This window comes from Phodopus roborovskii, unplaced genomic scaffold (genome assembly GCF_943737965.1).
Source record: "Phodopus roborovskii unplaced genomic scaffold, PHOROB, whole genome shotgun sequence".
Lineage (NCBI taxonomy): Eukaryota > Metazoa > Chordata > Mammalia > Rodentia > Cricetidae > Phodopus > Phodopus roborovskii.
Genome location: NW_026126638.1, coordinates 8518622 through 8530995, shown reverse-complemented (window position 1 = coordinate 8530995; position 12374 = coordinate 8518622). Strand labels below are relative to the sequence as shown.

Sequence of the window (12374 nt, the reverse complement as noted above, 5' to 3'; positions counted from 1 at the left end):
CTACACACAGCCTGGAAGAACACTCAGAGAGTATATGCCGCCCACCACCACCTCTAGGTGGAAGAGGGTAGGTGTAGCCTGAGCCTCATAACCAAATAATGCAGAATTGCTTGCCTGGAGAGTAATGCCTGGTTGGGAAAAAATAATAGTTTAGCTACCTGGCTGATAGCCATGGGTTTCTGGGAAGATTCACAGGCATTCTACAATTGTTATTCACACCTACAAATCTTCTCCGTCTCCCTGAACACCCAGGGGTCTGGGTCACGGAAGGCTCATAGTGAACAGGATCAGTGTCCCTCGGTTCTAGTAACAGCTCTGTCCAGTGGGATCACCAGAAATCCCCCCTTCCTCTTCAGCCCTTTGTTTTCTTATCTATATAAAAATGAAAGATTCCGGGACGAGAGAGGTTTAGAGTTAGGAGCATTTGCTGCCTCACAGAAGACCCGAGTTCCCAGCACCCACATGGAGGTTCACAACCACCTCTAACTGCAGTCCCAGGGGATCTTGTGCTGGTCTGGCCTCAGCAAGTGCCAGGCACACGTGTAGTACATATACATATATGCAAGCAAACACTTGTACACAATAAAGTAAAATGAGGGAATTGTTCTCATAGGCTGCTCTGGCATTTCCCATGGCTCACTTCCCCAATGGCTGATTCTAAGGATCTATATTTCGACTCAGGTCCCCTTCAAAATGACCACAATGGCAGCAGAGAGTGCCCAACCCCAGGCAGCCCCCAGGCCTCTTCCTCCATGGGAAATGCAACTTGTCCCTGTCCATTTGGCCACTTCTGTTGTGTCCCTTGCTCTGAGAGGCTGCACCTTCCATCTCTTCAGCGAAGCTTTTCTAAGTGGCTTCCATCGGCATCCTCTGCCATAGCTGTGACTTATACACGGTATAGTTGCCTTTACTCTTCAGAGGACCCAAATCTAGTTCAAACTATCCAGTGGGTTCTGATTCAAATATATTAAAACTAACATTGAGTGCATTATTCATTTGGCATGATGTTGAAAATGCTGTGAAGTATGGGAGAGGAGCAGAACTGTTGCCTTTGGTAGGAGAGGCAGTGCTCCTCGCCTTGGGGTCAGTGTCTTACGTCGGTGACACACTCCTCATCTTACCTCCTGTGCTGAGCTTGTTGGAAGTTGATTCAGTGGTGAGGTAAAGAGTGGATCAGTGCAAGTATTAGAGTTAGGCAGGTGTTAGGGTTGTGAGTGTGTGTACATTATTGATAATCTAAGTTAATGCTGAAAATGCTTATCCAAGTTCAAATACATAACGCACGCGTATGGGCAGTGTATTCATAAACACAGCGTGTGCAATCTGTTCCTTTTGCTTCCTAGACACTCGCTGGAATTCACTGGAAATCTCGAAATGTTGAATTCTGTTGACAGTTGCTACAATCCGAATTGTTTATGTAAGGCAAGAAAACTCTACAGAGGCTAAAAGTGGTCCCCCCTTCCTTCATCTAGGCTGGTGGTCAAGTCCCTGAAGGAGAAAGGCATTGTGGAGCCAGAGCTGTACGAAGAAGTCACCATCTACTTCAGTGACATTGTTGGTTTCACCACTATCTGCAAGTACAGCACCCCCATGGAAGTGGTGGACATGCTAAACGACATCTACAAGAGTTTTGACCAGATTGTGGATCACCACGACGTCTACAAGGTCAGTGATCCGCCCTCCGGCTGACACAGTCAGGCAGCCATCAGAGCCAGGCTCCTGTCATTATAACTCCTGTCACCCACAAATAACAAGAGGGGGACTACGAAAGCTTCCTATTGGCGCAGAGGTCCTGACTCAAGTCTGGCGGCTCAGAACCGTCTGTAGCACCAGCTCCAAGGGGTCTGTTGCCACCTTCCAGCTTCCCCAGGCACCTGCATGCATGCCGTAGCCCCACACATGGGCACATACAAACATGCACACAAAAATAAATGAATACATCTTCAACACTTCAGGAAGAGGTGGTTGAATCCAAGCTGAAATGAAAGAGGTCTGGGAGAATTAAGAAAGATCAAATGTCAAAATGACCACCCCACCCCCAGCTTTAAGAGGTAGCACGGAGGAACAAATTATAGCAGAACTGCATTTGAGGTGACAAATGCAGAGGAAATGGCAAAGTCTCAAATCACCTCCAAAGCAATGGGCAGCACCTAAGCTGCCTGCAGGTGAAGTGGAGACAGAGGATTGATGATAAACACAGCACAAGACAGCAAACGCGCTTTACTCCTGAAGGAACCTATGACTGCTGTTGGCAAAATGCTAATCACTGACGACTTTTCTGATGATTTAGTACATTACTGAAATCACACGGGGTCAGTCCGATTATTTAGTTTTAATTGTAGTTTAATGGCTGTGTGCGATTCCTTGTCTGCAACATTTACTTATCTGTGGGTGCCCACGGGAGCCAGAATAGGGAGGGCATCTGATCCCCTGGAACTGGAGTTACAAGCAGGTGTAAGCCACCGTGTGGGTGCGGGGAGCTGCACCCTGGTCTTCTGCAAGAGCATCAAGTGGTCTCAATCACTGAGCCATGTCTCAAGCCCCACAACCAGATTGTTTGAGCATTTACAGAGTTGTCACTACATCTGTACAATCTACATAATTATGAAACAATTTCATATGGTTAAAATCTTCCATATCTGTTTTCTCAGCTAGACTACTAGGGAGAAAAGAACCGGGAGGAACTGGCATAGAACTGGCCCTGAACGAGGTGGACAGAACTGTACCCATACTGAACTCCCAACCCCTATTCATAAGTGCACTAAATGCGGGCTCCTCTGTGATTCTGGTGTCTTCCCATGAGACAGAGCCACTGATGAGAAAGTGTTCCCTCAGGTAGAAACCATCGGTGATGCGTACGTGGTGGCCAGCGGTTTGCCTATGAGAAACGGTAACCGACATGCAGTAGACATTTCCAAGATGGCCTTGGACATCCTCAGCTTCATGGGGACCTTTGAGTTGGAGCATCTCCCTGGTCTCCCTGTGTGGATTCGCATTGGAGTTCATTCTGGTAAGGAGTTGGGTGTCCTAGCAAGCGGGGGGGGGGGGGGGGGGGTCACTCACAGTAGGACACACAGGAGCGTCTTGATATGGTTGGTTTTTCAGCTGAGACTTCTTAAATTCTGCGAGTCAAGCGTGGGGTTCATTTCACATCCTGACACATTTAGACTCCGTCCCTAGGGAACCTTGAGATAATACCATGGACAGACTGTCAATTGCTGGATGTATATACACTGATCACCCTGGAAAACAAGAAGTTCTGAACTTCCCATTTAAATCATCATATCTGCTGTCTCCCTTATCCCCACACACAGTTCCGACTCCTGTTCCTATCCCATTAAAACACAGTACTGGGGCTGCAGTTAGGGCCCCAGCAGTTAGGACCTGAGTGTAGTTCCCAGCGGCCAGGCTGGCCAGCTCATATCCACCTGTAACCCCAGCTCCAGGAGATCCGATGCTCTCTTCTAGCCTCCTCCAGTACCTGCGTTCATGTGCATCTACCCACACCCAAATGGACACATACACGTAATGAAAAGTAAAAATCTTTTTATAAAAGAAAGAATACTATCTTTAAAACATGTGATTCGGAGGAAAATGGCTGGTCAAATTCCTCCAACATTTATACCTCCTCTACCCAGCGCTGCAAAGAAACAATTGGGTCACTTAGAGGACCATGGGACTGTGACAGCCCCAACGAAAGGAGAACTGGAACAAAACTAATACCTTTATTTAAGAAATAACAATTCACAGATTGTATCCTGGGACACAATTTGTCCAACAACGGCATGCAATATGGACAGGTAGCATCTACAGACAAAACAGGGACTTGTGGGGTGGCACCTGCTTGGAACCCTAGCACCACAAGGCCAGGAGAGTCACAAGTTTGAGGCCATCTGAAAGCATGAGGTGGGGTTAGAGAGAGAGAGAGCAAAGATGAGAGTCAGAGAACTTCTGATTGGTTAAAGCTCTGTGTCACCATTATCTGAGCATCTGATTGGTTGGAGCTCTACATTACCATCATGTGATCAGTCATCAGCCTATGACTCAGTGGAGCTTAGGGACTGTGACTGCATATTCCTGTTAGGCCTTTAGTTTAGGCAGCAAGTGAGGAAGTCATTTGTTACATGGAGACTCGGGGTAGCAAGTTGCCCCGTTTTAAGTCGCAGCCTTGAACACAGAAACTTGGAAGGTAAGGGATCAGTCTTACAGAGACACATAGTTAGAGGGGAACTAATACCCTACCCCAGTGTCCAGCAACAGAGGAACGGGAAAAGAACACGCATGTTTTTATCAGCCATAAAGGAAAAGGAAATTATGTTGCAGGAAAAGGAAGTTACATCATTTTGGGGAAAATGGATACAACTGGGCATAATCATTGTACCTAAACAAATCAAGCCAGTATCAGAGACCAAGTTTTCTCTCATGTGTAGTCCCTAGATTCTATGTACATGTGTAAAGCCGTGTACATGTATGTAACATGAGAGAAGGAAGACTGTCTAGGGGAGCAAAAGGGACTAACGAGGGAGGAGGGGAAGGGGGAGCTGGCAGTGGGTAAGGGAGGAACATGCATGAGCAGTGAACCTGTAACCATGAAAAATGTCTGTGTCACAGGGCCCTGTACAATGAATATGTAAATGAAACGTTTTTACATCATCCTCACTAATGTTTTGCATGACACTGTCTTGCTTCCCACACACGCACACATGGAAACACACATGCACACTTACGTCTTCTCTATTCCATCCCTCCTATGTTTTTGTTTGGGCTTGCCTGTCTGTTTTTGTTTTGTATCAAATCTGATAATGTAGGAGTCAAGAACAGGTAAAATCCAGTATTTTGAACTGGTTTTTGTTTGTTTTGATCTTCACTGGTAGGATAAATGTACAAAGAAATTCTTGTGCTCTAGGATCTTTTAAGTTATGTGCATGTTTGTAAGTGTCTGTGCACATAAATGCAAGCACCTGTGGATGTGCCAGGTGCTGGAGCTGGAGTTACAGGCAGTTATAAGCCTCCAAATTTAGGGCTTGGGACCCTACTCAGGTCATCCCTCCACGAGGGCAGTGAACATTCAGTCATAATCACAGTGCTCAGGAGGCAACAGATGCTTGTAATTCTGAGCTTCCCTGGTCTACATAGTGAGTTCCAAGACAGCCAGAATGACATAGTGACACCTTGCCTCAAAAACAACAACAACAAAAAAATCCATATTTTTAAAAAGCTAGTAAGTCCCTCTCGCCTGTGGGTCTCAATCTAGTGGGGGTTAAATAACCCTTTCCCAGATGTTTACATTGCAACTTATAACAATAGCAAAATTACAGTTAAGAAGGAGCAAGGAAAATAACGTTATGGTTGGGGGTCACCACAATGTGTATTAAAGGTCTGCAGCACTAGGAAGGTTGAGAACCGCTGCTCTAGCTGGAACGCCAGTCTTCACCTTCCATGTTAATGTTTAACTCTGCATCCAGTCATCCCACAAACCCTGATGGGATGACCCTTCCTTCCAATTAACTTTTCCTGGGGAGCTGTGGCCCTCTACTTAGGGCAATTACCAGGGAGAGCACTAGTGACAAAACAGAGGCACTGTCACCCATGTCTAGCTTGGTGGGGCCAGGGAGTAGCTTACTGGGCTTACTTACAAGAGTTTGGGTGGCCCCAAATAACCACATCACTCAAACATCCGGGGAATGATGGCTCTCTACAGCTGCATGGATGGCGCCCCTGCTTCAGTTCATCTCCTACCTCATTAATATATACTATGGCATCTCCCTAGACCACATACTGCTGAGCAGAACCACAGCTGAGAGGAAGACACAGGAGGGAGGAGGGAGAAATGGAGGGAGGGAGGCAATGATGGAGGGAGGGAGGAGGGAGGCTGGAATCTCAGACAAGGGTCTAAGGATTCTCCTATAAAGGACATCAACAACTGCTTTGATTAAGACTATGGCTGTGTATGCTTAAGGAACCCAAGTCCACAACGCCCACCCATGATGGTGTAACTCACACTCTTGTCTTGGTTTTTGTTCTGCATGTTAGAACAGCCTTGTGCCAGACACTTAATCCAGCAGCATTTGTGTGGCCCATGATGCTTATGGAAGACTCTGCTAAGTCCTTGTCTTCTGAGCATTGCATTATATGGCACCAACCCTAGAAATGACACCATAAAACAAACATAAACATGGGCAACTATGTCTTTGGCTCCGTGATTCCTTCTGGCAATCCAGAGTTCAGGGTTGTGTGTTTTGCTACAGCAGGCAAGCTGTGGGGTCACCTGAGCCCTTCTCGAGACCCCTTGATTTTTAAATGTTGGCATTTTTGTGAACTGGACCTCTGGATGCCTTTGTGTTCAGTGAAAATATAAGTGTTCTTGGCCATAACCAAAACCTGAAAGCATGCATTCCTTCATTAAAGGAATCACACGTGTTCAGCCATGTCTCCATGCCTTGAAGTACTCAGCCTCCTGACCTGACTGTGAGAGAGGCTCACCCTTCCCAACTCCATTCTTCGATGTGCAATGATGCCTCCTCCTCCTCCCTTTTCTCCAGGCCCCTGTGCTGCTGGTGTTGTGGGGATCAAGATGCCTCGTTATTGTCTGTTTGGAGATACCGTCAACACCGCCTCTAGGATGGAGTCCACAGGCCTTCGTAAGAAGGGGGGGGGGGAGGTTGCTATTTTCCTCAGAGAACAGAGATACTCTCTTCCAGGAGACACACTTGAAGAGCTCACTGCATAGTGCTAGGATGCAAAATGTCAGTGAAAGGCAGACAGACCTGTCACGTGGGCTAGACTTGAACCTGTGTTAACAGGATTGCCACATTTGATTTTGCTATACTTACTGTTACTGTTGGGTTTGTTTTTTTTTTTTTTTTCTGTTTTAGACTGTTTCTGTGTTTTTTGGTCCACATACAGTGAATTCAGGAATGTTCTAGCTGGAGTAGCCATGAACTTTAGCATAGATCTATGTAACTGTGTGGTATGGATATGGATATGAACCAATCACACTGTGGTTCACATTTACCTTTTGTGTTTATTTGGTTTTTCTAGAGCTTAGCAGAGAGAAGTGTCTAGGAATTTGTTACTGCACAAAGGTTTCAGGTTCTTCTTCAGATTGGATCATTCTTTGACACTTTACAAAGGCATGTGTGTGGCAAAATTGAGGAACCATGTACCACATGCAATAGTACTCAGTCAATATTAATGATAGTGATAATAAAAATGTACAGTGCAGGGAAGAAAAGCAATGGTAGATGATGTGTAAAAGCTGACAAACACAGGACCCAGGACAGGATTTTGTAGTTAGACTGGCAATCTGTTCTTAGCATGTACCACAAAAATCAAATTATCAAGAAGAGAATGAGGTGGGAGTCAACAGACTTAGATTAAAATAAAAACCGCATTAGCCATCACCTGCATATGTTGAGGGTAAGTTACTCCATGATGCAATGTTAAGCTCTCTGATCCATGGAGGGTGTCCACTATTCTGACCACTGTGGTGGCTTATGGTGTGGCTGTTGAGCATCCACCAATGAGCCTGTGGGTGGCACACCCTCACCCCTTGATTTTCAGGATAATGGTGCTGCTAACAGGGAAAGTTTGAGAAAGCCCAGAGTCCAACTCTTCACCTTGTTTTCTTCACCTTGGCTGTTTACTGGACTTTAAACTGCAGACTGCCCAGCCAAAGCCAGAGCCAGGCTCTGCATGAGAAGCTCCATCCAAAGCCAGGTCCAGGGTCCCCACTCTGAGCCAGAATGAGATAGCGCGGGCAGAACTCAGGGGTGGCAAAGTCCTAAAATCCCTAAAAACACAGTGCCAGACCCTTTTGCCCACGTGGGTAGCGTTTTCCCTTCTCACGGATACTGCTTTTATAGTCCCAGTCACTAAAATAGCCGTACGTGTTTCTCCATGGTGGAGAACAGGTGCTTAGGATGTTACTGGCACCTAGAATCAGAGAGAGGCAAACGTGGCCACATAGGATTTCCACATGGGGAGACTCTCACCCATCTGGTTTGTGTTTCCAGCCTTGAGGATCCACATGAGCAGCTCCACTATCGCCATCCTTAAGAGAACGGATTGCCAGTTCCTGTATGAAGTGAGGGGGGAAACGTACTTAAAGGTAAGGAGGCTGCAGACATGTGTGAGCAAGCACGCAGACACCTGTGGCCCTCCACCAAGAAAGTTAGAAAAGACAAAGCCGAAGAACCTTTCCGGTCCTCCCTGCAGTGACCTCCATCGTCACTAGGGAAAGAGAATCCACCCACACATGTGAACTCAGGACTGCTCTGTGCTCCAGCGAGCCCTTTATTCTGTGCTGTGACAGTATGCTATGAAGCATTGCTTCCAGGCTGGAGAGGTGGCTCAGAGGTTAAGAGCGCTGGCTGCTCTTGCAGAGGAGCCTGGTTCAATTCCCAGTACCCACATGATGGATTACCACCATCTGTAACTCCAGTTCTAAGGGAACTGGCGCCCTCTCTCCATCTCCACAGGTACTACAAACACACACACACACACACACACACACACACACACACACACACACGGTGTGCAGACATACATGCAGGCAAAACACAAAGTAAAACAAATAAAAGATGAAACAACCCCAATATCACAACAAAACACTGCTCATTTTTGAATAAAGCTTTCTCGACAGTCGCTTTTATCGTTCTAAAACTCTGGACCATTGGCTACCAAGATGTGGTCCACACTTCTCCCTACTGAATCCCTAAGATGCTGGAGTCCAGACTCCCTGTCAGCCTCACGAGACTGGTGAACAGAAGAGGCACCGTAGTCTGAACAAGCATTCTGATGTTTGGACACATAGATGTCTGAGGGTCCAGGATATAGACCTGTGTGTGTGTGTGTGTGTGTGTGTGTGTGTGTGTGTGTGTGTGTGTGTGTGTGTAGTCTGTTGTCTCCCTTCACACCTCTGTGCATGCCCAGGGATGGAATTCGGGCTGCTGGGCCGGGCCTTCATGGCGAGTGCCTTTATCCTGTGAGCTGTCTGTCCTGCAGTCCTCACCTTACTGTCTGAGGCAGGGTATCCCACTAAACCCAGAGCTCGCTGATTTGACTAGACTGACTGCTCAGTGAGCTCCAGGAACCTACCTGTCCTGCTCCCCAGAATGAGGCTTACACCCTGCTTTGTACTGGGATGCTGTGATCTGAACTCAGACCCCCACCTTCTCACAGCAGGAACTTTCCAAATGAGCCTTCTCTTTGTTTTTAAGGCAGGGTTCTTAAAATATTGCTATACTGTAATCTGAAATACCCTCTGGGGACAAAGAAAACTATTTTAAACCCGTCAATCTGGCTGGGCATGGTGGCTCGTAAGTCTGGTACTCAGATGTCTGAACCAGGAGACCTGCTGTGAGTTTGAGGCAACCCGGGTTACACAGAGAGCTCCATACCTGCCTGCACCATAGTGTGAGGCCCTGTCTCCAAATAAATAGTTAACTAAGTAATTAATAGTAAATGTAAATAACAAACGCAAAGGGAAGGAAAAGAAGAAGTAGAAAGGCCAGCCTGGTGGGAGACTTCTTACATTTTCCTAAGTTTTAGGGACGTGTGTAGCCTCAGGCGCGGCTGGGCGGTGTGGGGTGTTGGGCGGGTGAGAACAGTCTTCACGGCCTGCTTCTGTCTCCTAGGGAAGAGGGACAGAGACCACATACTGGCTGACTGGGATGAAGGACCAAGAGTACAACCTGCCAACCCCACCGACTGCGTAAGCTTCCGGGGTGGCGGGAGGGAGCCGGAAGTGCTGGGTCTGCAGGGAGGGGAGGAGCCGGAAGTGCTGGGTCTGTGGACACACTACCCTACCTGGCCGTATTTAAGCTGACAAGTGCTCGGGTGTGAGACAGTCTGGAATGTTCCCCTCTCCAGCTGCTGAACTGACACCGCCTCTGCCACTCTGGAGGTCAGGTGTGTGCTCTCAGGGAAGTCACAGGGAGCCGCCACCTGGGAAAGGGGACGAGAGAGGCCACCCTAGTCTAGAACTGGAAGAGAACTGTTCGTATTTCATTGATTTTAATTTTATTTTGCTTCACTGGCCCCGTTCCGTCTGTCCTCCTAGGGGTTATTTTCTAGCTGTGCCAAGGATGAAGTTGCAAGATGATAGATAGGTGAAATCATAATATATAAATATGTAAATATGTACACACACACACACACAGAGATAGAGATTGAGACAAGGTCAGTATGTAGCCCAGACCGACCTCCACCTCTCAATCTTCCTGTCTCAGTCCCCCAAATGCTGGCTTTCCAGGCATATGCCACCATGCCTCGCCCAGTTATATTTTAAACAGCTTATTTCTATTAAGACCTCCTTAAATTGCCAGAGGTGATGGCATACTCAGGAGGCAGAGGCAAGCAGATCTCTGAGTTTGAGGAGTCTAATCTACACAGACACTGTCTCAGAAACAAGTGGGGGAGGACACTGGAGAGGTGGCTCAGTGATCACTGAGTTCCCATCACTACACTGGTTCTGTAACTCTAGTCCCAGGGGATATGACACCCTCCTCTGGACTCTGTGGGGTGGGCCACCTCACCCCCATCCACACATAATTTAAAAAAAATAAATCTTGGGGTTGGAGAGATGACTCAGCAAGCAAGTTAAGAATACTTGCTTCTCTTCCCCGGATCTGAGTTTGTTTGTTTCCCAACACCCACATCAGATTATATGGAATATAATTTCCAAGGGATCTAATACTTTGTGGCTTCCACAGGCACCACACACATGTGGCATAAATTCACACGCAGAAACACACATAAATAATGAAAATGCAATCCTCTTTCGCTTGCTGAAAAAGCTGATTAAATTCTGCTCATGAAGCATCATAAAGCTAGTGTTGTGCTCCTGGCTTCTTCAGGGCAACAGAAGGCAGCTTGGAGCTCACTTCATGCCTGTTTGCTTCTTAGAAGAACAGAGCATGGGGGCTGAAGAGATGGCTAAGAGGTTAAGCTCACTAGCTGCTCTTTCAAAGGACCTGAGTCAAGAGGACCCAGGTTTGGTTCCCACCACCTACATCCCCAGTTCCAGATACCGTCTCTTCTGGCCACCTGGGCACCAGGCACACATGGTACTAGACACCCAAGCAAACAAAGCACCCATTCACGATCAACAACAATAGCAAGGATAGAAGATGCTGGAAACAGGGAGGTGCTGTTCATTTCTGCTCCTGCCTCCTTCTGTCTGGTGGTGTCCCTAAAGAGGACGGTACCAGCCTCGCCCAAAGCCATGGTTCTGAGATTTAACATGGAGTCTGCCTTCTCCCTACGATAGGAGGAAGACATCATATCTTCCTAGCATGTTTTAGTTCTGCAAGTGACGTTGTCCTGCTCCATGAGCAAACAACCCTGTTTGCTCCTGCCCTCAGCCCTGTTGCTGTTGTGTTGATGACTTTGGCTGGAGGGGAGATTCTATTCAGAGGCCAGACATGCAGAAGGCAAAACACTAGAGATGCCGGGTCAACCTGGGAAGCCTGACTTCAAACTAGGACTGCCCAGGGCTTTCTAAACTTTGGAGACCTGCTGGCATCTTTAGCCTTCTCCAAACAATCCCCACATCCACAGCTATGTGGGGGACCAGTGTGTTTCCAGGGCTGTGTGGTAGAGTCCTGACCTCCCCTTGTTTCTGCTCCCAGGTCTCAGTAGTTCCTCTACCACGTTCATTCCCCAGTTCTAGCAGCATGTTAGAAAGAGAAAGATCCATTTTCTGCCTGCTATATGTTACAGACACACAGCAGGGAAGCCAGTTCTCCGGGGTCATCGAAGGCAGTGGTGATTTTGTACTCGCTGCATTCCCTGTGTGTAGCACAGAATAGGCGTCCACTGGGTAAGGAACATTCCATGTGGATTGCTGACAGTGTTTTCTCTCGCCACACGCTTTCCAGGGAGAACCAGCAGCGTCTGCAAGCCGAGTTTGCAGACATGATCATCAGCTCCTTACAGAAGAGAGATGCCTCGGGCACGAAAAGCCGGAGGCCCACAAGGGTGGCCAGCTACAAAAAGGGCTCCTTGGAATACCTGCAGCTGAACAACTCAGACCACGAGAACACCTATTTTTAGACCTAGGTGAGGTCTGAGAACTGACTGCAGCCACCTCCAATGTCCAGAATCTGTGTTTTCCAGAGACCTCAACAACACAGATAAGCGCCTAGGCTCGCTGTCCTCCCTGGACCTGGGTGTTCTGGTTTTGTTTGTTTTATTGAGACAGAGTCTCATGGATCCCAAATGTCCTTAATCTCACTGTGTCCAGAGGATGACCTTGAACTTCTCCGATCCTCCTGCCTCCACCTACCGATTGAGATTGTGTTCTTGGCAGTGTGATGGCCCTGTACTCGGAAGCCACATCCCACAGTTGTCCATGGAGCATCAACCTGAAG

The 12374-nt window shown here is 47.5% G+C and overlaps 1 protein-coding gene across 1 annotated transcript in view; it reads left to right on the top strand.

Moving 5' to 3' along the window:
* The window catches only part of Gucy2c (guanylate cyclase 2C), a 61194-nt gene extending 49124 nt beyond the window's left edge, over window positions 1–12070 (top strand). The window contains exons 22-27 of the mRNA XM_051173151.1: window positions 1473–1665; window positions 2836–3010; window positions 6543–6641; window positions 8016–8110; window positions 9639–9715; window positions 11883–12070. Coding sequence (XP_051029108.1) covers window positions 1473–1665; window positions 2836–3010; window positions 6543–6641; window positions 8016–8110; window positions 9639–9715; window positions 11883–12057 — 814 coding nt within the window. The 3' untranslated portion in view covers window positions 12058–12070. The remainder of the gene's footprint in view (window positions 1–1472; window positions 1666–2835; window positions 3011–6542; window positions 6642–8015; window positions 8111–9638; window positions 9716–11882) is intronic.
* The last annotated feature ends 304 nt before the right edge of the window (window positions 12071–12374 follow it).